The sequence below is a fragment of the Perca flavescens genome, chromosome 9 (assembly GCF_004354835.1).
Source record: "Perca flavescens isolate YP-PL-M2 chromosome 9, PFLA_1.0, whole genome shotgun sequence".
In the NCBI taxonomy this organism is placed as follows: Eukaryota; Metazoa; Chordata; class Actinopteri; order Perciformes; family Percidae; genus Perca; species Perca flavescens.
The window spans coordinates 5070553-5094279 of NC_041339.1; the positions used below are offsets into that span (position 1 = coordinate 5070553).

The 23727-nt window shown below is 42.9% G+C and overlaps 2 protein-coding genes across 3 annotated transcripts; both read left to right on the plus strand.

Moving 5' to 3' along the window:
- The first annotated feature begins 1921 nt into the window (after window positions 1–1921).
- On the plus strand, window positions 1922–19369 carry pde6d (phosphodiesterase 6D, cGMP-specific, rod, delta). 2 transcript variants are annotated; one of them, XR_003693280.1, is made up of 5 exons: window positions 1922–2216; window positions 11223–11311; window positions 12666–12791; window positions 12929–13031; window positions 15403–15487. XR_003693280.1 is itself a non-coding variant. In XM_028586548.1 (5 exons), the coding sequence occupies exons 1-5, from the start codon at window positions 2167–2169 to the stop codon at window positions 18200–18202; spliced, it is 453 nt and encodes a 150-aa protein (XP_028442349.1). In that variant the 5' UTR covers window positions 1922–2166; the 3' UTR covers window positions 18203–19369. The 2 variants fall into 2 exon arrangements, 1 of the variants encoding a protein (XP_028442349.1); XM_028586548.1 differs by lacking the exon at window positions 12929–13031 and adding an exon at window positions 18121–19369 and having other exon boundaries at window positions 15403–15508.
- A 1774-nt stretch (window positions 19370–21143) lies between these two features.
- Window positions 21144–22180, plus strand: LOC114562006 (uncharacterized). Its single transcript, XM_028588218.1, has one exon. It carries the CDS (start codon window positions 21195–21197, stop codon window positions 21840–21842), a length of 648 nt encoding a protein of 215 aa, XP_028444019.1. The 5' UTR covers window positions 21144–21194; the 3' UTR covers window positions 21843–22180.
- The last annotated feature ends 1547 nt before the right edge of the window (window positions 22181–23727 follow it).

Genomic DNA, 23727 nt, shown 5'->3' on the forward strand with positions numbered 1-23727 from the left:
AGTATTAGGGTACCACTAAGGTCTATATAAAAGAGACTTCAGATACAGTATTAGGGGACCACTAATGTCTATATAAAAGAGACTTCAGATACAGTATTAGGGTACCACTAAGGTCTATATAAAAGAGACTTCAGATACAGTATTAGGGTACCACTAAGGCCTATATAAAAGAGACTTCAGATACAGTTTTAGAGGACCACTAAGGTCTATATAAAAGAGACTTCAAATACAGTATTAGAGGACCACTAAGGTCTATATAAAAGAGACTTCAGATACAGTATTAGGGGACCACTAAGGTCTATATAAAAGAGACTTCAGATACAGTTTAAGGGACCACTAAGGTCTATATAAAAGAGACTTCAGATACAGTATTAGAGGACTACTAAGGTCTATATAAAAGAGACTTCAGATACAGTATTAGGGGACCACTAAGGTCTATATAAAAGAGACTTCAGATACAGTATTAGGGGACCACTAAGGTCTATATAAAAGAGACTTCAGATACAGTTTAAGGGACCACTAAGGTCTATATAAAAGAGACTTCAGATACAGTATTAGAGGACTACTAAGGTCTATATAAAAGAGACTTCTGATACAGTATTAGAGGACTACTAAGGTCTATATAAAAGAGACTTCAGATACAGTATTAGAGGACTACTAAGGTCTATATAAAAGAGACTTCAGATACAGTATTAGAGGACTACTAAGGTCTATATAAAAGAGACTTCAGATACAGTATTAGGGGACCACTAAGGCCTATATAAAAGCATCCAAAAAGCACCATGTCATGGGACCTTTAAGTTCCCTCGGCTGCCCCTGGTACATGTCTTTCTGGTACTCCAACCACTTCTGGTGTACATAGAGCCAGATGCGTACAGTCATTGAAGAACAGAGAAAAAGCTATGTGCCTCTGTGCCCCATGTATGTTTTAACATAAAAAGATCATTTATAAAATCATGCTAACAATTATTTTAATATCTTAGTATTCTATGCAGAAAAGGTATGTATAAAGGCTTTAGGCCGCCCTACACTTTATTGTAAGCTCAGTTTAATATGCAACTTCATTTTTTTCAATACAATATTAGTAGTAGGGGGTCCCTGCTCAGTCTCTCTTTCAGTTAAGGGGTCCTTGGTTTAAAAATCGTTGAAGAACCCTGGTCTAGAGTTACAGAAGTAACTTGGTAGGTCAGCACCGCTGGCTGTAGCTCCTCCATGGGCGGCAGCTCCGTCCTGCTGATGGTCTGGGTGATGGGGGGTCTGGGTGACCCTGCACCGCGGGCAGTTGCTCCTTTATGGACGACAGCGCCGTCCCTGTATATTTTGTGAGCATGTGTATGCTGGGAAGGACTGGTTTGGCCACTTTTGTGTTTTGCAGAAATAGTTGATTGCTTAAACATTTCCAATTCCCAAAACACACACAACATTTCCCATAACCGTAAACTGTTTCCACACAATATTTATAAGTCACTGTGCCAGCTGACAGTCAGTCAACTGCTGCTGGGAACTACTGCCTCATGTATCAGCCTTGTAAAATAATACACACACACACACACACACACACACACACACACACACACACACAAACACACACACACACACAGCAGACAGATAACTGTTCATCCAGAAGTGGTAAATTTTTTTTAAATTATTGTTAGTAGCCTATTATTACATATATATGACCTGATATTACCACATTATAGCCCATCTCATATTGACTTTCATATTTTCTTTTTATTTAAATTGTGTGATATTCTGCATGTGTAGGCCTACACTTTAAAAGATAAATTAGTGGTACATGCACGAGCCTGGCACGAGCGGTGTCGCCATGGCCCCAGCAGTAACTGCTAAGTGTGCGCGGCGTTGCCCCTGGTGACGCGTCTCTATCGAGAGTAGGCCCCGCCCATGCATCTCACTCTCGGCCTGTGGTTGGCTGTCAGCAACTACTCTGTGCCGTTGACTGGCTGGGCTAGCTGTCTGTCGGTTAGCTGGGTATATTTAGCTGATTGCATTATCGGATGAGATTTAACCTGCAGTGCAACAATCTACAGTTAAGGACACCCGTATAGTTGATGGTGTTTTCATGCCGAGGAACTAAGCTAACATCTAGCAGCAGCTGGATCTTCTGTGTGAGGAGCACCGACAACAACAGACACAACAGGTTCCGAGATGTCTTCAGACGAAGACAGGGCCAAGGAGATCCTCAAGGGCTTCAGACTGTATCCTTTCTGCTCCGACACGGTGCTCTGCTCCCTGTTCATCACTGACTCTAACTAGCGTTAGCGTTAGCAGAGGAGTTAGCATGCTGTGACTGAGTGAGAAGCTACAGGCAGGTTAGCGTTAGCTGCGGCGGCTAGCTGCCGCCAGTCCCGCCTCTCCCTGTCCGCTACAGTCATGTCCGTCTTAATGCGAACATGGGACTAGCTAGCTACATCATTAAATGTTGTTGTAGTTAGGAACCAGCTGTTCTCATCTGAAACACGGCCTGCCAGCTAACACGGGTGGCCTCGGCTCTGGCTAACTGCTAGTGTTGCTAGACTTAAGTAGCTGTTAGCTGTTAGCTTTATGATGCTACATAACGGTGACAGATGGGATATGTCAACCCCAGGTGGGACCCTGTCTACAGACAAGGCAGTCCACTTAAGTGCTGCTCTGCCTAACAGTCTTTTCAATGTGTTTTAATGTAATAATAATAATAATAATAATACACTTATAATAGCACCTTTCATATCATAAAATGCAGCTCAAACTAGAGCTGGGCAATATATCGATATTATATCAATATCGTGATATGAGACTAGATATCGTGTTACATTTTGGATATCGTAATATCGTTATAAGGCATGTGTCTTTTCCTGGTTTTAAAGGCTGCATTACAGTAAAGTGATGTCATTTTATGAACTTACCAGACTGTTGTAACTGTTCTATTTTTTGTCTTTACCCACTTAGTCATTATATCCACATTACTGATGATTATTCATCAAAAATCTCATTGTGTAAATATTTTGTAAAAGCACCAATAGTCAACACTACAATATCTTTGCGGTATCGATATCGAGGTATTTGGTCAAAAATATTGTGATATTTGATTATCTTCATATCACCCAGTCCTAGCTCAAACTGCTTTACTGAGAAGTCAATAACACAGGTATAACAAACAGGAGACAGCGAAACGATGCAATAATAAAATCCCTTAATAAATGAAAATAGGATCATACTGGTAATAATAAAACCAATTTGTTGATAGTGATAGCAACACTTTTAAAAGCCATAAAACAATTATAATAAATATTAAAGAAACTAACTTTAACTAAATTAAATCAAATGATAACAGTGATGTTAAATTAAAAGCAAGATCATAAAAGTAGGGTTTGGAGCTTTGTTCCAAACCTTTGGTGGTGTTTGATCATCCAGCAGGAGACAACCTGAGGGAGACCTATAATAATATTATAATAATAATAATAATAACAACAACGATAATAAGCATTTAAACCAGTGGAATCATTTAGGCCACAGTGTTATGATGCTGGTACTGCTGTGATGTGTTCTCTTTTCCTGGTTGTGGTTCAAGGTCCATTCCTCAAAAGCCACGTCTTTACTTTATGTTACGTGTTGGACATTTTTCCAGTGGTGTTGTCTGTGTGTGTCACAGTGACTGACTGAGTTCTAAATTTATCTACACACATGGCTGAAGACAGTCACTTGTTTTAAGAGGACTTTGGAAACAACTATGCTGTTAGTATTCTCCCCTTTTAATGCTCTGTTTTACTCTTGTAGCACTTACTGGAATTGTCTGGTTGTGTTTGACTTCCAGTCATCTACAAAATACCTAAAACAGGGGTCTTCAACGTTTTTTTTAAGCCAAGGACCCCTTAACTGAGAGACACGGAGCAGGGACCCCCTACTACATATATTGTATAAAGTGAAGTAGCGTATTAAACTGGGCCTACAATAACGTGTGAGCAGCCTACACACTTTATACATACCTTTTTTTTGTATAGAATACCAAGCTATTAAAATAATAATTGTTGGCATGATTTTATAAATCATGTTTTAATGTAAAATCACATGTGGCAAAGTGAATCCTTAAGATGAACTGTATCTGTAGATGGCCTTGGGGCCTACTTTACCTATAGGCCAGTAAGCCTATCGTCAATGTTTTTTTCACAAATAGGCTGATTTATATCTGCTAAAAATAGGTTGGAATTATGTTAAGATATATTAGTTTTTGAAAAGAACTTTCAAAACATTAACAATAATTTGGACTAACTCTGAGGACCCCCTAGGGGCCCCGGACCCCCCTGTTGAAGATCTCTGACCTAGAGCGTTGTTGAACATTTCCATTCATGTCTGCTCATGATAAATCATTCGTGGTTAGGAAGCGCGCAGGGGAAAGTGCTGTAAACTGGTTTTGCATTTTATTTTGCGTGTGTTGGTGGTCACATCGGTTGATCGGACTGCATGTACTCTCACAGCGTTCGTTAGGGGCTTTCCAAACACCAGCTGCCTGCTCCACAGCAGCTTCTCAACATTAAGTTCCAGAGAAAAGCTGAAGCAGCCACCTCTCACTCACTCACTCATCAATTCAAGTCTTGTGCCTCTCTCTGCAAAATAATATGACAAAAATAATCATCTGAGCCAAGCTTTCTGAACTGCCATGTGGACCGACGCGTCCTGTCGCTGGTGTTTATTAGATCCTGTCTCTACTTTATTGTGCTGTCAGTGCGGAATCCCAGGGTCCACATTCAGACAGCGGTTCAGTTGGGACAGCCCAAAAGACACACATCTGCACGGTCCGCATACTACAGACATACAGACAGACATACGTATGTGCCGACAAACACTGGATGTAGTCCAAGCAGAACCAGGTGTGCGTGGCCCCTTTAAGCTGATCCACCTGAGCTGAACAGGAAGCAGGATGGATGTTACAGCTCATCTATTGATAGTATTAAACCCCCATCATTATTTTACAGCCCTTGACACACAGTCACAGTAACGACAACGCAAAAAGTAGTCCCATTTGCTTGAAGCGGGCTGTTTTTAAAGTTAGTTTGTTTGAGTCACAGTAAATGTGCCAGATAACATCTGCTGCTGTAAGCGCCCAGCTTGTAGAATATGTTTTTATGAAAACAGACTGCAGCTTTGTGGATGAGGTTGGGCAAACTGATGCTTCCCATATTACTGAAGACACCTTTGGATGTGACCACCTAGTACCGAAATAGCCTCAGTAATTCCTTCTAACGAGCAGCCGAGCAGTGCAGCTCGTACTGCAACAGAGACGCAGTGAAAGCAGGACGAACAGCTTCAGTTAGTATAATAGCAATACTGTGTGTGTGTGTGTGTGTGTGTGTGTGTGTGTGTGTGTGTGTGTGTGTGTGTGTGTGTGTGTGGCCTCTTGCTGTTGCGGGGTAATGCCTAAATCCACGATTTAGTGACCAGGGATTTACTACCTTCTGTCCATGCTGGCTGATTAAAGCCTACACGGAGAGCTTGTGTTCCACACCGCTCCCATCACAGTTTGTTGTCCAAATCCTTTTTAAGAATATGACTAGGAATATAAAACTGTCTCTACAGCAAAGAGAACAGGCCGTCAACTTGGGAAGTTTTCTCACTTTGTTGGTTACGGAGGCTCACCTGCCAATTGGTAGTCTCACATATTCCAACCAAAATGCTAGCTGATAAAAAAAAAAAAAAAAAAGTTGCCTCTGTTTGAAAGTTATGCCCAAACTTTTCAAAAAGAAATGATCACGGCCAACAATAACCTAATCAGCGCCGACCTTTTCATTCGTTGTTGCAAAAGTGAACAGAATATAGAATTTTCAAACCATTTCAAATGCTTATTTTCTAAGAGAAATTCCGAATTCAAGCGTCAAACTGTAGAATTCTTCTCTGACTTTGCCAGATCAGATCATTGTTATTGGGAGCAGAGACTTCCCCCGGGCCTGGTCCATTGACCTGAGAGCCCTCGAACTGGATGATGATGATGATGATGATGATGATGGTCATCTGTAACAGTTGTTGTTGAACAGGCCAGAGCAGTGTGTTGGGCTGCAGAGGTAGTGGGGCAGTGGTGGCCTAGAGGTTAGAGAAGCGTGGTTAAACCGTACTGCCTGCTAGGGCTGTAGCGATACACTAATCTCATAATACGATACACGATATTCAGCTCACGATACGATATATATCACGATATTCAGCCGACGATACAATTCAATATATTTCGAAACACTTACATAATTTTCTGAAAGATTTAAAGGGGGCCGAGTGATTTTGGTGACATCTTGTGAGTGTTCCATTTACTTTGATTTAATTAATTGAACTGAAAACATCAATTACACAATACATGTCTCTGACTGGACAGAGAGTCTACAGCAGGGATCATCAACTACATTTTTTTCAGAATTTTTCTAAGTACTCTGGCGGCCGGACTTTCAAATAAAGAAAATAAAATTAATTTATACCTAATACGCCTATTCTTGTTCGAAATTTTCACTTTCTTACTGAATTAATGCTACTATTTTTTTAACATGTATTAGTGTGAGCAATATCTTAAAAAACATGGAAAACCCAGAATTTCCAGATTCCCGGCAACCTAAGATAAACAGTTAGACTACAAACCGACAGCTTTTGTTTCAGCTTGTTTGTAAAAATTCGCTATTTGCAGAGTAGAGCTGTGTTTGTGTAAAACAGCGCGGTGGACTGAGCAGATTGAAATATCGCTTTCTACATGTTTATGCTGGTCTACACAGGTGAGTGCATTGATAAGTATTGACTTTCTACGCACACACATCTTGGCTCAGCCGTGTGTGTGGAGCTCGGGCATCGCTGTAGGCTACAGAATCCCGGCATGTGAATAGAGATGTAAATACAGGGGGCTAGGTTTTTGCTCTAAATGCTTGAAATGATAAATAACAGAACGCATTTTTTCCTCTTTACATTTTGTGAATTCATGATTATTCTGGGGGCCAGACTAAAAGCTTTGGCGGAGGGCCGCCAGTTGACGTTGGCTGGTCTACAGCGACACTAGCGGCTGGCTGACCAAATCGCTCTTCCTGCAACGTGAACGGGGGTAAACACGGGGATTTGAATGGGACTTATGTATCGATACTCGCGGCATAAAAATCAATACTTTCTTGGGGGAAAAAATATCGATTTATATCGCAGAATCGATAAAATTGCTCAGCCTTACTGCCTGCCTAAATTCTCTCCTCCTCAATTGAGTGTTCATTAAATGCTCCTGTGTAATTCATCAAGGTCTCCCGAATCTTCAAATTAGTTGTCTTTCCGTAACAGCGGCCGTCCTCTCAACCATTAACGCGTCTTTATAAATAAACAAAGACTAAACAGTGACAGCAGCTTCTCACTGGGGGCTCATTAGCCTGTGTGTGTGTGTGTGTGTGTGTGTGTGTGTGTGTGTGTGTGTGTGTGTGTGTGTGTGTGTGTGTGTGTGTGTGTGTGTGTGTGTGTGTGTGTGTGCGCGTGTGTGTGTGTGTCCCTGGGGAAGGAGGCCATGGTGCAAGCTTGTGCGATGTTGTTGGAAGAGCTGTGTGAATTAGTGAATGGATGAAAAGAAGACACACCTGATCCGACGTGAACAGTAAACGTGTGTTGTGATCTTTGACATCCGCTGACATCGTAAACCGGCTGCTAAAGGAGGCTTCTGTTCTTTTGTCTGCAGTGACAGGTTCAGAAATGAGGGGAGTGAAAGAGGATTGTTCTGGAAGGTGTGGAGGATGATGGGTTTGATGTGGGAGATTGGATTTAGTTAGACTTGAGAGGATTACAGAAACCATTCAACTCAGCACAATTTACTGTAAAGCCAGGGGAAGAGGTGGGGGAGGGTGGAGGTGGAGGCGAGACAGCAACAACAGTGGTTAATCATGATATCTACTGTAAGCATGTGTACATGCATACACAGCCTGGCTGTTGGGTCATGCTGGGTCATGACAAAAGCAGAATACAGGTTTATTTTTTACTTGTTAGGCTATTTCTTAATATTTCAGTTCAGGATGGACCCTCACCTTCCTCCTGAACTTTAGGACACATTGTATCAAATCTCCCCCAGTTAAAAAAGCCTGTTATAGTCTGTCGCCTCCCTCTGTCCTCCTAAATATGACAAGCTGGTGAAGCCGCTGCTCATCGTTATGGAGGCGCTGACCTCTCCTAAACACACTCCGTGTCTTCTCCGGAATCGTCTGAGAACCAACTGATGTATGACTGTCAAACTCAGGAATATGCTGTCCTCTCAGATGACTGTGAGTGTGTGGGCTGTGAGTGTAACAGTATGCTAACTGGCGCTTTTAAGGCACCGACACACCAGTCCGATTATCGGCCGTCGGACAGTCTGGCGAGGTCGGTGACTCGAGTCTGTTCGGTGTGTTCCGAGCCGTCGGCATCCATTTTGGCCGATTTGACTTGTTGGCCGATTTGGGCAGTCGGACTCGATGACCGATTTGATTGGTGGAGTGCTAGCCCTCGACTAGCCAATCAGTGCACGAGAAAACCGGAGCTGACAACGCCAGTATCTTCTTATTACTAGCCATCGTATTTCCTTCCGTTCAGCGAGTAATGACAACAAGGATCCTTCTTGACTATCAACGCTCTCTGATGAAAACAATGGCTGACGACAGCGTGCTCTGTGTTTACGAGGTCTAGAGAGATGTTCCGTCATTTCCGGTTTTAATTTTTTGGGCGACAATACAGATTAGCCTGCTGTTATGGAGACGTATTACGTCTTGCCCACGCGTACGCTCAAGGCGGCGTCGCTGCGGTGTGTTCCGAGACACTTTTTTTGACCTCGGGGAGCCGACCGATCGGTCCGACTGCCTTTTCTGCCGACGGTCGGCTGTCGGGTTGGTGTGTCAGAGCCTTTGTTTGTGTGTTTTGGAGGCAGTTGGGATGGAGGGCTTCACAGATGGTGTGGAGTCCAGTGGGTGTGTGTGTGACACATACAAGTAGTATCTGAGTGTGACAGGGTGCAGAGTGGAGGATGTTCAGGAACAGAGGGCGGCGTGTCCGTCAGTCTGATATATTCACAGATCAAGTGTGCCACCAAGACTTCCTCTGCAGAGGGAAGCAGCAGCACCCTGAGCAGCTGACCAGTCCAGTAGCCGATGGTCAGTTATCTTAGAACTAAACAAGCGCAGGCTTTGCCTTCAGTCATCAAATACCACCGCCCACAGTGACAGTGAGTGTCCTGCAGGCTCTGCCACTGACAGCTGTATTGTGTGGACAGTCAGGACCAGCTGACCCGCTGACAGACACACCTCCACACGGCTGTCTTTAGCTGACCTGGAAGCTTCTCTTCCACCTTTCATCCGCACTCAGTTTGGACCAACAATGCTTTCTAAAGCATGATATTATAAATATTAGGGCTGTATTAACGCATTAATCGCGTTGGGATTAAGGGCCGAGCATAACGCGTTAACCTTTCGGTGGTTGTTTTTGTCATTCAACAGCAATTTACTGGTGAAATAAGTTATTGTTATAGTTATTACTTTATTATTAAATCTTTAATTTTGACCATGGCCTTAACAATAAACAAGTTGCTGACTGTTGTTCAGTACCCTTCTTTTTTTCTTTTTTCTTTTGTTTACAGTAAATAAATAATAAACTGATAAAAATTTTAAAGTCAAGTTCATAAAGTCACTTTCTTTGCATTCATTTGATTCCCAATCGAGATACACTGGTAAGAATTGCTTTCCAATGTTATTATGTACTCTAAAACCGTTCTGAAATGCAAAATAATAGAATTTTAATCATGTGATTGCTTTGGGGGTTGCTTTGTTTTGTGTGTGTATCAGGGTTATTATAGGAAACTAAAATAAGCAGTGAAAAACATATTTATAAAACTGAAACAAAATAAAGACTATAACTAAACTGAAACTACTAACTAACTAAAAAAATCTGAATTAAGGAACTGGAGCAGTTTCAATAGAATAAAATAAATAAACATAAAGCATTTCCGTTTTAGTTTTTCTTTTTAAATTAGATGGACTTGACATTGACTATCCAAAAGGTGGCGCTGTGCTGCTATTGCTTCACATCGGATACTAAAGTAGCTCAAAGATCAAACGTAAAAACACCATGGCTGGTCTCCAACCAGGCGTTCTGTATGAATATGTAGTCACATACTTCTGAGACATTATAGCTCGCTGGCAGTGTGTGCACAAGGCTCTGCAGGGAAGTGGGCTTGTCATTAGTGACTGAATGGATGTTTAACCCAGGCCCAACAAGCTCCACCAGTCACAGGTGGGTGGGGGTGATCAGGCCAAGCCTGCACTTGTTTACTTCTAACATTAACTGACCTTTATTGATAAGAAGAGTCAGCTGTTAGTAGGGCTGTAGTCAAGACCACCTTTGTCGAGTCCAAGACAAGTCCAAGTTCAGGACTAGTGGAGACCAAGTCAAGACCGAGTCCAAAGAGGTTCGAGTCCGAGTCAAGACCGGGTCCAAGACAGAAAAAAAAAAAGAGTCTTATGATGCCTCTGCAGGTGTCTTTACGAAGTTTGACGTTGTCCCACAGGTTTCCGAAATTGTTGCTTTGCAGAATTTGCAGTCTGCCCTGTGTTTCTTTTTAAGCGCAGTGCTGAGAAATTCCTGGTGATTTCTATAACCAAATTTGATTATGGCAGAATTGGCGGATATCTTTGTTTATTACATTGTGTGTGAATCAATGAAAATGAATGGCAATAACGTTAGCAGGGCATGCAGTGTGTGATTGGTTATCAGGTGGCCAGTGTTTCACTTTCCCTCCAATATTATTATAAACATAATAAAGACACCTGGACTCGGTCGAGACCAAAAGCCATATTTGGCAAGACCAATGGCAGAGGACCGAGACAAGTCCAAGTCCAAATACCAGCAATGCTGAGACAAGTCCGAGACCATAGAAAAACCGTCTTGAGTCCGGACTCGAGTCCAAGACCGGACTCGAGTACTACAGGCCTGGCTGGTAGTGACTACCAACGTGCACACACCTCCCTAACTGGGAACAGCTGGCAGAGAGATGGGGCAGCAGGATCTCCTCACTGACCTGCTGTCAGCTGCTAGTGGTAGGCTCCATATTTTTATAGGGGAAATCACAGCAACTTTCCAGATTAAATATGCGGTTAACTCTTTTCGAGTGATGGGTACTGTGGGTGGATTACACAAGCGCATTGTTCCCCCAAATATTCATGATGTTCTGTTCCGTAGCTGGTTGTTGTCACTCAACCTTTTCCTGACAGAAACTGGATGAATCTTCGAGATGCAGAGACGGGAAAAGTGCTGTGGCAGGGAACTGAGGACCTGTCTGTGCCAGGAGTCGAACATGAAGGTACATCACACGCACGCACACACACACACACACACACACACACACACACACACAGGGCTTCTTGTTCAGTGGCGTGAGCACCATTTTTTTAACCAACTAAAACAACCCAAACTAATACAGTGCGAATGTTATTCACAGTATACTGCACAGCCTAATGAGCATCGTGAATGTAGTAGTACTGAAAATAGGTAAGGTTACACACGGTTTAGCACTCATTTCAATCCAGGTGACATTTGCTCTTAGATGAAGTCCAGGGGATCAGATCAGACTGCTTTCAGACCAGTTTACCCCGGTTCCTTACAATCATTAGAAAGAGTTATTCCCACCATCATCACCCAGCATTCTGACTCTAGCTCTGAAGAAACAGCATTCAAATGTGTCGCACACAGAAACAGGATGTTGTGAGTGATGTTGTGTGAAAATAAGAACAAGATATAAAAAAAATATATATATACTATATACTGCTCAGCATAAGTGAATACATCCATGCTAAATTGGCAATAGCTGGTTTGATTTGCATTGAGAGATGATCTTATGGAAAGTACCCCATGCCAATCTCTAGGTATGATTTAAGATTTATTTATTTATTTATTTTGATTAGGACAATGCACATTAATCAACATTTCTGTAAATGCGCCTGTGTTAGCCAGTCGGCTAATTTTCAACTGTGGTCCTAGTTGCATATGGTGAAGGGTATGTGATGAAGTGGTGCTATTTTAATTCCAAAGGCCAATTCAATCAATTTCCAAAAGATAATTTTTTTATTCCTCTTTTTAGTCAACTTTAGCACGGGTATATATATATATAATGAATAATGAAGCTCGGAGTTATCCGAGCTTCATTAGACTCTGTGTATATTTAAAAGATGACATGCTAAAGGAGAGACATGAACAGAATATAGAGTTCTGTTAAAAGCTCTGATATCTCACCAATCAGATCATGTTCCCATCACCTTTTCACGACCGCTTCAATGTGTGACTAATGCTGTGTGTTTGATGTTGTAGTGTGTTGTTTTCTGTGATCATTTGAGCTCCTGTAAAGTGTCTCCGAGTATCCTGAAACCGATCTATAAATCAAATATAGTATTACTATCACCAGGGTATAGATTAACTGAAGAATGCTGATTTGCGGCAATATGGCTACAGGAAGATAATTAACAAGTGTAATTCTGTTTACAAAAATACTCCGACGTAAGTTGTTGGTGTTTATTTCAACGCAGATAATGCAGGCAGTCTAATGGAGCCGACAGAGCTCCTACAAACACAATGTTTACACCTCAAAGCTCTGGTTGCTATTGGTCATGTTTGGAATCCAAAGCTTCTCTCAGTTAATTCCAGTCGGTCTGTCTCTGCAGCTCGGGTCCCAAAGAAGATCCTGAAATGTAAAGCAGTGTCCAGAGAACTGAACTTTTCCTCCTCAGAGAAACTGGAGAAGTTCCGACTGGAGCAGAAGGTTTTCTTCAAGGGACAGTGTCTAGAAGGTAATCTGAGCAGCTTAAAGCTGCAGTGTGTGTCTAACTGACATCAGCAGCAGAATGTGAAGCAGTGATAGTGTTGACCCTATGTCAAAGACGTCTATCTATCTATCTGTGTGTATGTATGTATGTATGTGTTGCAGAGAGATCCACTAAAATCAGCATGCTAACCCGCTAGCCCGGCCCGTGCTGTCTCCTTATACACATTGTACCTCAAGATGCGGTAGGAGAGGGAGGGACAGTCAGGTAACTGCAGGGCTGACATCAGGAGAGGGGGGGGGGTCTGAATTCCTTGACACACCAACCCGATAATCGGCCATCGGGACAGTCTGGCGAGGTCAGTGACTCGAGTCTGTTTGGTGTGTTCCGTGTCGTCGGCCTTCATTTTGGCCGATTTGACATGTTATATCACAGGGCGGGCAGTCGGACTCAATGACCAGTCTGATTGGTGGCGTGCTAGCCCGGGAAATAACGAGCGGGATGAGCCTGACGAACGCCTCTCAAAATCTCACGAAAATCTTTTAAATTCTATTTCTCGCTTAAAATGTTTTCAGAAAGACGTTTCAGTGAACTATTTTCGTAAAATACCAGATCGTTATCCGAACGAGCAGCCATTATTATCGGCTGGAGAAGCCAGACCCACATGACATGTAGTCTACGTGATACGCAGGTATACCCAGTATACCCACTAAGAAAGCTCCAGGATTTCCATATACCCACTTACAAATGCCCAATGACACGCAACAACATACTTTCTATTATATTTTTGATATATTTTGAATTGTCATCTGTGTTTTTCTTCTTCGCATAGGCTAAATAGCCCTTCCACCGTAAATTGGTGCATTAAAGTGTATCCGAATGCAGGAAATGAAGTCTTTGACGCTCAAAATTTCCCTGTGGGAGGGCACCCAGACCCCCCACTATGATATGGGCAGATTCTGGCCCATACAGTATATATAGGCCAATATATGTATATACTGTACAGTACAGTATACCCACTACAGTACATTAGACTACACCACTGACTTTGAGGAAATAAAGGAAAGATGCAGTTAAAGGAAACATCAACTCCTACACTTTAGCTTATCGCTGTAAAACTCCCGTTTGAACTTCTGTTATTACTCTATGTTTTACACCTTTCATCCCGTTCCCAGTTTTCCAACTATTCCTACTGCTTCACTTTCTTCTAACACATTTCCAGACAGCACTCCAGTGTAGCGTCAGCTTTTCAGCATCCAGTTCCTTCAGAAATTGCATTCTCTAGTTCTAAAGTGTTAACCATTTTTCTTTATAAGGCCATATTTCTCAAACTGCTTCCTTACAAATGTTCCCTGCTGACTCCTGAAACTATCCGTAGCTGTCACACAAACAGATGATGTGTCATTCCTCCAACACAAACTGACAGTACAATTACAACAATAACAATGAATATATGTGTTTATTATTTTAACAGAGGATAAATGCAAACTATTGAACATGTGTAATAGGTTTGGTATATTTTAGCATGCATGTGTTCAAAGGTATTTCATCTATTCTAAGGAGATTCCACATAAGGGTTAATTTTCAAGGTGACATTGTCACACAGAAAGAAATATACTGGAATGTGTGAATCTATTAGAGTAGTTTGAAAATAACTGGCCCACAGAAATAGATAGACTAGACCGTGAGGACAAAAAAAAGAAGAGTATAAAAAGGATTCATTCTGGTGTTCATGTGACTCACCCTTGGTTGTGCAGTCACTTGTGTATGGACAGCGGTCGTCTCACTGTCATGCGAATTTGTTCACTGTTTGAATAAAGCTGCAATTAACCTGAAATCCTCGGAATCGCCATCTGTTACAGTCACCACCATCATTTCCAGTTATCACTCCGATAACCATGTGAAAAAACTACGAAAGTCACTTTATGGACTACTAGAATCAAAGGAAATGATAATGAGGTGTAAACAATAAATAAATAAAAACTAGAAATGTCCACGACTGGGTTACAGGTGCATAGCATTGGCGCCAGCGAACACAGGATATTAAACCTGTTTCTTTGAACCTGTAATTGTTTGCCCTCTGTCACTAACAGACAAGTTCCCAAACTCTCACTTGAAGCAAAAAATTTTTTAAACGTATTATTATCATTTTTAAGGGGGCTGGGATGAAATTTAGGGGGGCTTGAACCCCCCTAAAAAGGGTCTAAAATTGCCACTGCTCAATGAGATTTCTGGTGAAATAACATGACTGTTAGCTGAGGGGCTAATACCTGCAGCAACACCAACAGAAAGCAGAGTATGGCGAGGCAATGTCTTGATAAAATGCTTGGGTTTCCTAAAATGTGCCATAAGATCTGTCGGTATTGAACTGTTGCTGTGTTACAGCCCTGTCTGGTTCCCTGTTACTGTGTGTGTTTCCACTGCAGTGCTGTCCCCCGGTGGGGCCCTCGGAAAGCTCATCTGTGTTCAGCAGGGCCCCGGGGACAGCACACACCAACACAACATGTTTGTGTTGCTGAGAATGTCTTTAGAGCGTCATGGCGCCCTGACACACTGAGTATAAACTACAGCAATAATGATAATGAGCTGTGTCTGTCTGTCTGTCTGTCTGTCTCTGTCTGTCTGTCTCTCTGTCCAGAATGGTTCTTTGAGTTTGGTTTTGTCATCCCCAACTCCACCAACACGTGGCAGTCTCTGATCGAAGCAGCTCCAGAGTCCCAGATGATGCCAGCCAACGTTCTAACGTGAGTCTCCACTTCTCTGTCGTGTGTTGTCGTGCTGCTGACACATTGCTCAGCCTGAACAGCTGCAACTCCCCAGCACACGGCACACGTCCCGGGCCAGCTCACCTGTGTGCTGCATTGACTAATCGGATCTGATGTTCGGATCATTCGGTGACAGTGTTTGGAAGATCGTCGCACTCGTTTGTACAAGTTTAAAGGATCATTTATTACAACGTGGATCTTATTTTCATAGTTCTATCAATCATTTCTGTCAGTCATGATAACATTTTATACAGCTGAGATGTGGGGAGACTGAAGGGTGATGGGTCAGAAACACAAAGCCACGGGTTAGTCTGCGTTCACATCAGCCATCAGACGGCGTGGCAAAAACTCAGGTCTTTCCATTCTTTTTTTTTCTTTAAGATTATTTTTTGGGCATTTTTAGGCCTTTGACAGGACAGCTGAAGACATGAAAGGGAAGAGAGAGGGGGAATGACATGCAGCATGGGGCCGCAGGTTGGAGCCAAACCCGGGACCGCTGCGCAGAGGAGTAAACCCCTCTACATGGGCGCCCGCTCCACCAACTGAGCTATCCGGGCGCCCAAGGTCTTTCCATTCTTTTTGAATGGGGGGGGGAGTGCGTGTAGGGAGGAGCTGGAAAAAACCTGCAGCAGCCTGCAGCCAAAAGTTGAGACCGAGTCAACTAAAATGTCAACCCCACGTCACACTGCGGTGGCCAGTCATGTGCGCGGGGGTCAAACTTGTCGGTGTGTTTTGAGGTGGTGTGAGAGTCCCGTACAGGAAAACTGGAAACAAGAAACATCACTGCCTCTATCGCTGCCACAGGAAAGTTTTAAAATGCCAAACAAGCTCTGAACTGCCCGGGAGTTTGTGAAACACCTGACCGTTTCCTCAGTCCCTCGCTTGGAACCGTCCAGATCTATAAATCATTTCGCCGTTTTTCTAATGTAGACATGTAATCTTGCAGCCCTCTCCTGGCATTATGTCACGTGACCCTTTGGCGATTCGTTTAATAGTTGACAGCTAATTGATTCATCTTTGCGGCTCACGTTGTGATAATCTGAATCTGAATTCTGCATTGTTTACATTTACTGCAGTGCACTGGTTACCTGTTTACATTTACTCCTGCATTCATTTCATCAATGCCCTTGCCCTGCTAACACCCAAAACTGCACAATATATTTATTTTTTTATTCCATAACCTGCCCATAAACCTGTGCAATATACACCCTCACACTTTTAATGGGACAACACTGAAGAAATTACACTTTGCTACAATGTAAAGTTAAGTGTACAGCTTGTATAACAGTGGTCAACCTACATAACCAACATAAAACATGGTTTTATGTTGGTTAGCCTAATAGCTGGTTTGATTTGCATTGAGAGATGATCTTATGGAAAGTACCCCATTCCAATCTCTAGGTATGGTGAAGGGTATGTGATGATGTGGGGGGGGGCTATTTTAATTCCAAAGGCCAAGGGAACTTTATCAGGATGCATAGTATCCTGGATCCATGAAATAACTGGCCTTTAAAAATAAAAATCTGCCTGCCTCTGGGAATTTAACATAGGGGTGTACTGACTTTTGTTGCCAGTGGTTTAGACATTAATGGCTGTATGTTGAGTTATTTTGAGGGGACAGCACATTTACACTGTTATACAAGCTGTATAATTAATACTTTACATTGTAGCAAAGTGTAATTTCTTCAGTGTTGTCCCAGGAAAAGATATAATGAAATATTTACTAAAATGTGAGTGGTGTACTCACTTTTGTGAGATACTGTGTGTGTGTGTGTGTGTGTGTGTGTGTGTATATATATATATATATATATATATATACACACATACAGTACAGGCCAAACGTTTGGACACACCTTCTCATTCAATGTGTTTCTTTATTTTCATGACTATTTACATTGTAGATTCTCAATGAAGGCATCAAAACTATGAATGAACACATATGGAATTATGTACTTAACAAAAAAGTGTGAAATAACTGAAAACATATCTTATATTTTAGATTCTTCAAAGTAGCCACCCTTTGCTTTTTTTGATAACTCTGCAAACCCTTGGTGTTCTCTCAATGAGCTTCATGAGGTAGTCACCTGAAATGGTTTTCACTTCACAGGTGTGCTTTGTCAGGGTTAATTAGTGGAATTTTTTCCCTTATTAATAAAAAAGCAAAGGGTGGCTACTTTGAAGAATCTAAAATGTAAGACATGTTTTCAGTTATTTCACACTTTTTTGTTAAGTACATAATTCCACGTGTTCATTCATAGTTTTGATGCCTTCAGTGAGAATCTACAATGTAAATAGTCATGAAAATAAAAAGGAAATGCATTGAATGAGAAGGTGTGTCCAAACTTTTGGCCTGTACTGTATATATATATATATATATATATATATATATATATGTCATACATACACATTTGGTAGTTAATGCTTCTTTTGCACTTCTGGTTGGTTGTCAACTGCATTCCATTGGCTCTGTACCTGTACTCTGCTAAATGACAATAAAGTTGAATCTAACCTAATCATCTGAAATGTTTCTGTAGCTTTGTGTGCTCCTTCATGGGTTCATGCTGATGTCTCCGTGTGTCTCTGTCTTCCAGTGGTAATGTGATCATAGAGACCAAGTTCTACGACGACGACCTCCACGTCAGTACCTCCAGGGTACGACTCTTCTACGTCTGACCTCTGACCGCTGACTCTAACCTTCCAAACCGCCGACGTCCTGCCAAGGTCTATAGATTACCGAGGTTAGCTACAGTAAACGGCTCATCGCTGACCTGGGATCAGCCCATCTGGACGAACCCAGCTGTGGTCCCTCAGCCAGTGACGTGAGCTGTGTGTTTGGTTGTTTTCATGTTTCGTGTCCACCTGAAAACTTGTTGTAGACCTTTTTTTTTTTTTGGGAGGAGAGTGGAAGAGGAGGAGAGCGCCCTCTGCTGTTTCCTCTGTCTCTCTGCATCCCTAACCCTCCAGACTGTTCCACTGTAAATACCCTCCACTGATCTCAAGTCAGCCAGGGAGCCACTCAGGAACACAACATCAGACGTGAAACCTGTCTGCTGGGACCTTCTCCTTTCTGTTGGATACACTGCTCTCCGCGTGACAAGGGAGGACACTCAGAGTCTCTGCTGAGCTGCGTGTTCAACGTGTCCTCCTGCTCATCAGAACCCCCACCCCCCCCTAGATAGCACTTCCTCCAGCTGTGTCCCACATCCTGTGAAGTCCACTCTCCCTGACAGAATAGATCATTGTGTCCCACTCCGCCAGTCAAACGCAGCCTCTGTTTGTAGTCTGTAACTTGCAAAGTCAGAAAATGGTTCCGTAATATCAGAGAAATAGAAGTTGTACGCGTGTATTTGGACACAACAACTCAGCTCTGAGAAGGTCCACTTTTACGAGCTGACGAGGACCGCCTGAACGCATCGTTGATGGCGGTCTCCGCGAGGTCCAGTGGTAACTGTAGTCCTCTGAAGTGGGACACAGCTTCCATCAACCCGTTTCCTGTTTCCTGAGGACATGAGCCTGGTCAGAACAGTGATGTTTTAGGATGAGAAGCTGCACACTGACACGTCTTTTATTACATCCACTCACATGCTTGTACTTATAATGCTTGACTTTTAACTAAACCCTCATCCGGTGTATACCTGCGTCATTTACTCTCTAGTAGTTGACAGTTTGAGCCCAGCTAGCCCCAGATGCTAACAACTGCTCAGCTCAGCTCTGTACATTCTGGCTTCACTGCGTGGATGTCACTGTTTTTTTTTTCCTAGCAGCTAACTGAGCTGTGTAAAATAGTTTTAATATGACACAAGTTGTGGATTAAAGTTATCCAATGTTGTAATAACATGAGGTGTGTGTATGTGTGTGTGTATGTGTGTGTGTGTGTGGTCCTTATTGTGTTGATTTTAGATAACGTGTGTTGGGCATGTCTGACACAAACAGCTTTATTCTGACCAGCTGACATTTAGTAAAGACTAATAACTTGGTTTGCACAGCAGCTGATTGATCACATCGCATCACAGTTCCACACGGCGGCCATCCCAACCAGACAGCAGACAGCAGCAGGGCACAGGGAGCTCTGCAGCACTGCTACAACTAATATAAGAACAAGAACCAGGAGTTTGATGAAATTATCCAAATCCGGAGTGTGTTTTAATGTCCGCACATTTAAAAAAAAGACAGAGGAAGAAAGAGCAGAGCAGATGGAGGTCAGACAGCAGGTGCTTAATGTCTGTCTGCACCAGCAGCTTCAACACTGTTACAGCAGCTCAGGTCAGCATCGGGTCACACACACACACACACACACACACACAAAGACAGACAAAGACACACGCAGACAGAGACACACATACGCACACACAGACAGACATGTGGTCACCTGCAGCTTCAAAGGAGCTCAGGTCACACACACACACACACACAGAGACACATACACACAAAGACAGACAGAGACGCACACGCACACACACACACACACACACACGCAAACCTACAGACCCACACACACACACACACAAAGACAGATGTGGTCACCTGCAGCTTCAACACTGTTACAGAAAGGAGCTCAGGTCACACACACACAGAGACACACACACACACACACATACACACAAAGACAGACAGAGACGGACGCACACACACAAACCTACAGACACATACACACACACACAAAGACAGATGTGGTCACCTGCCGCTTCAACACTGTTACAGAAAGGAGCTCAGGTCACACACATACAGAGACACACACACACACAAAGACAGACAGAGACGCACACACACACAAACCTATACACACACAGACACACTCACACACAAAGACAGACACAGACAGAGATACACACACACACACACACACACACAGACAGACAGACAGAGAGACAGGCAGACATATGAGGTCACCTGCAGCTTCAACACTGTTACAGAGAAGACGCTGTGGCACCAGAGCTCCTCAGGTCAGCATCAGGTCACAAACACATCATTATTTATTAGTATTAGTTTATGTTATGATGTTATCAGTTACGCCCCCAACCTACAGCTGGCTTTTCATATAGTTTAATAGTTATATTGTACATATTTGTTTATTCATGTTAATGTTTCTTTTACATTTATTCATTTCCTTCAATATGTTTATGTATGCATCATCCACCAATGCACATTCCCTGTAAGTGGTACCTACATGGCAATCATCCTTTCTGATTCTAATTATTTCTGCATACTAAGTTATACAGCGTGTGTGTGTGAGTTTGTGTGTGCGCCATGTGTGTGTGTGTGTGTGTTTGTGTGAGTGAGCGTGTGTGTGTGTGAGTGAGTGAGTGAGTGTATGTGAGAGTTTGTGTGTGCGCCGTGTGTGTGTGTGTGTGTGTGTGTGTGTGTGTGTGTGTGTGTGTTTGTGAGTGAGCGTGTGTGTGTGTGTGTGTGGCGTGTGTGTGTGTGTGTGTGTGTGTGTGTGTGTGTGTGTGTGTGTGTGTGTGTGTGTGTGTGTGTGTGTGTGTGTGTGTGTGTGTGTGTGAGTGAGTGTGTGTGTGTGACCTCAGTGTAACCTGCAGCAGGTGCCATCATCTGGATGAAAGAGCAGCGGACACCTGCCCGCAAACTGCAGGGGGGGGGCGGGTCAGGGGTCATGGTCAGCACCGACACATTGTTGCACTTTAAAGACTCTCAGACGTCTACAAATATGGGATGCTCCAACACACACACACACACACACACACACACTGCAGCGCTCATTTTCTCTGCAGCCATGGAAAGACAGGTCAGGGTCCAGGGCTCGCTGCTCTCTGCCTGGAACAGCGGCTTCGACATGTGGCATGATTACATGAAGCTGGGCTGCCTGCTCAAGAGGCTGGCCGACAGCCACAGAGCCTCCGGGGAGGGAGACATCGAGGCCCCGAAGAGACAATCAGCGGCGGCACCGTGGAGCCACATCCGAACCTCTCCAAACCTAGAGACCAGCTCAGCCTCAGTCAGCAGCCTGTCTGACTCCAGCTGCACCGGGACGGACACCAGCTGCACCGGGACGGACACCAGCTGCACCGGGACGGAATCCAGCTGCACCGGGACGGACACCATCTGCACCGGGACTTCCTCCTCCTCCTCCGGGTACTGTGGCTTCTGTAAGCAGAACGGGGAGTCTCCGCGGGTGTACCGGTCGCACAACCTGAAATCAGACTACGGGAAAGTCACGTGCCCGATTCTCTGGAACTACACGTGTCCCATCTGTGAAGCCACCGGGGAGCGCGCTCACACGCGCCGCTACTGCCCGCAGGCACAGCGGCAGGAGGCTGGGCGGATGCTGCCGGGGCCCCGGTCCCGGTCCTGGTAACACCGGGACACCACGTGGGACACTGGAGTACTGAGGACACCGGAAACACTGTACATATTTACCTTAACATGTTTGGGCCATGAGTTCGTGTTTACATCGACGGTTGTAAGTTTGTGCATTAATATTATGTTAGTGTCATCCTGCACAGAGAGAGAGTTTTTGTGCATTAATATGTTAGTGTCATCCTGCACAGAGAGAGAGTTTTTGTGCATTAATATGTTAGTGTCATCCTGCACAGAGAGAGATAGAGTTTAATTCAGCGTTTCATTCATTCATGTTATCCAACCTGTAATATCTCCCCCCTGTGTGCATTATCAGGAATAAATCAGGGAACAGTTCTTCTGCTTTGTTGTTTGATTTGAGCTTGAAAAACAGAACAATAACATTCAGTTGCTGTCATTGAAAAAAAGAAAATGGGCCTAGAGATATATTTCCAGTCAGATCTGAATATGCGACACTGCAGGCAAAAACTTGATTTTTCAGTTTAGAGGTGTTGTGCTCTTTATCTTCCAGAACACGTCTTCTATTCATCAGACTGGTGGACACATTTATTTTACTACACTTTGTCTTTTTGTATCTGTAGATTTCTCCTTAAGTTAGCATTATATATATATATATATATATATATATAGCATGACTCTGGTTTCTCCACCTGCTGCTGTCAGAGGGTCATAAACCAAACATATCTCATGTATATTATATTGTTGCTTTATTATAAATGTGTCAAATAAAAATCTCCTATACTTTGGGCCCTTTGGGTTTGCTTGAATCACCTTTCACTCAAATAGATCCATTCATGAAACAGTTAAAACATAAATAAATGTGGCTGGGTTGGTTCAGTGGGTAGAGCAGGCGCGCATATCCCCCATTTCTCACCTAGCTGTCAAATTAAAGGTGGAAAAGCCCAAAAAATTCTTTTTAAAAAAACATAAATAAATAATTTAAATATAAAATACCTTTCTGCCAGTTATAGTGCTAGGGGTGACTTCCATTTGATCCACATCGGTAATATGCATTAGAACTCTTTATATATATATATATATATATATATATATATATATATATATATATATATATATATATATATATATATATATATATATATATATATATGTACATGAGTAGTAGCCCATGACCAGATAGTTGTGGATGACTTTATGTTTTTGTCAGTACTTTGAGTTCCTCTCTCTTTGTCTTTATCATCTCCTATGAAGACATATTAGTCCAGTGAGGTTGAGATGGCCCGGCCATGCAGTAAACGTGCCACTCCTGCAGAAACCATGCAGCCCATTAATACCCCATGCTGTTTATTTTATTAGCCTTCACACCTATCTATTTCCTAACTTCCCGAACCTGTTGCTGGAAGAGCATCAGCCACTGCTCAGCTCATCAAACCGAAACTCTCTGCGCCGTCAGGTGAGAAAATGTGCGTGTGAGCTCTTCAACAACGGACTGCGCTAAAGAATACTTCAGTAATCCTCTAGCAGACGATGAACCTGAGAGGTAGCGTGCCATCTGCTGCTCCCTATAAACCCAGCACAGATTAGGCCTACAGCTCTCTTTCCTTCACCATGTCTCTGGGACACTGCAGCTTTGAAATCAGATGTCTCTTATGGCTTTGCACTAGTTAATGTGCCAGCATGGACATACACCAGGGGTGTCAAACTAATTTTCCCAGAGGGCCACACTGGAAAAAGAGAATCACACCAAGGGCCAGACATGTAGAGTTTATTGACGTGCTTTTGTTACTGCATGTCACTTTTTTTTAAAAAACATTTTGGTAGCTTTTTCCCTCATTTTTGTTGTTTTTCTTCCGACTTTTTTGTGGCTTGCTCAGACATTTCTCACCTTTTTGTAAATTTGTTGCTTTTTCCGACTTTTTTGT

Excerpts from the sequence above, each read along its gene's own strand:
- pde6d (XM_028586548.1), top strand. The coding sequence starts at position 2,167 with ATGTCTTCAGACGAAGACAGGGCCAAGGAGATCCTCAAGGGCTTCAGA. Across the intron at positions 11,312-12,665 it reads GCCAGGAGTCGAACATGAAG|CTCGGGTCCCAAAGAAGATC; the intron begins GTACATCACACG and ends CTGTCTCTGCAG. Across the intron at positions 15,509-18,120 it reads ATGCCAGCCAACGTTCTAAC|TGGTAATGTGATCATAGAGA; the intron begins GTGAGTCTCCAC and ends TCTGTCTTCCAG.
- LOC114562006 (XM_028588218.1), top strand. The coding sequence starts at position 21,195 with ATGGGATGCTCCAACACACACACACACACACACACACACACTGCAGCG.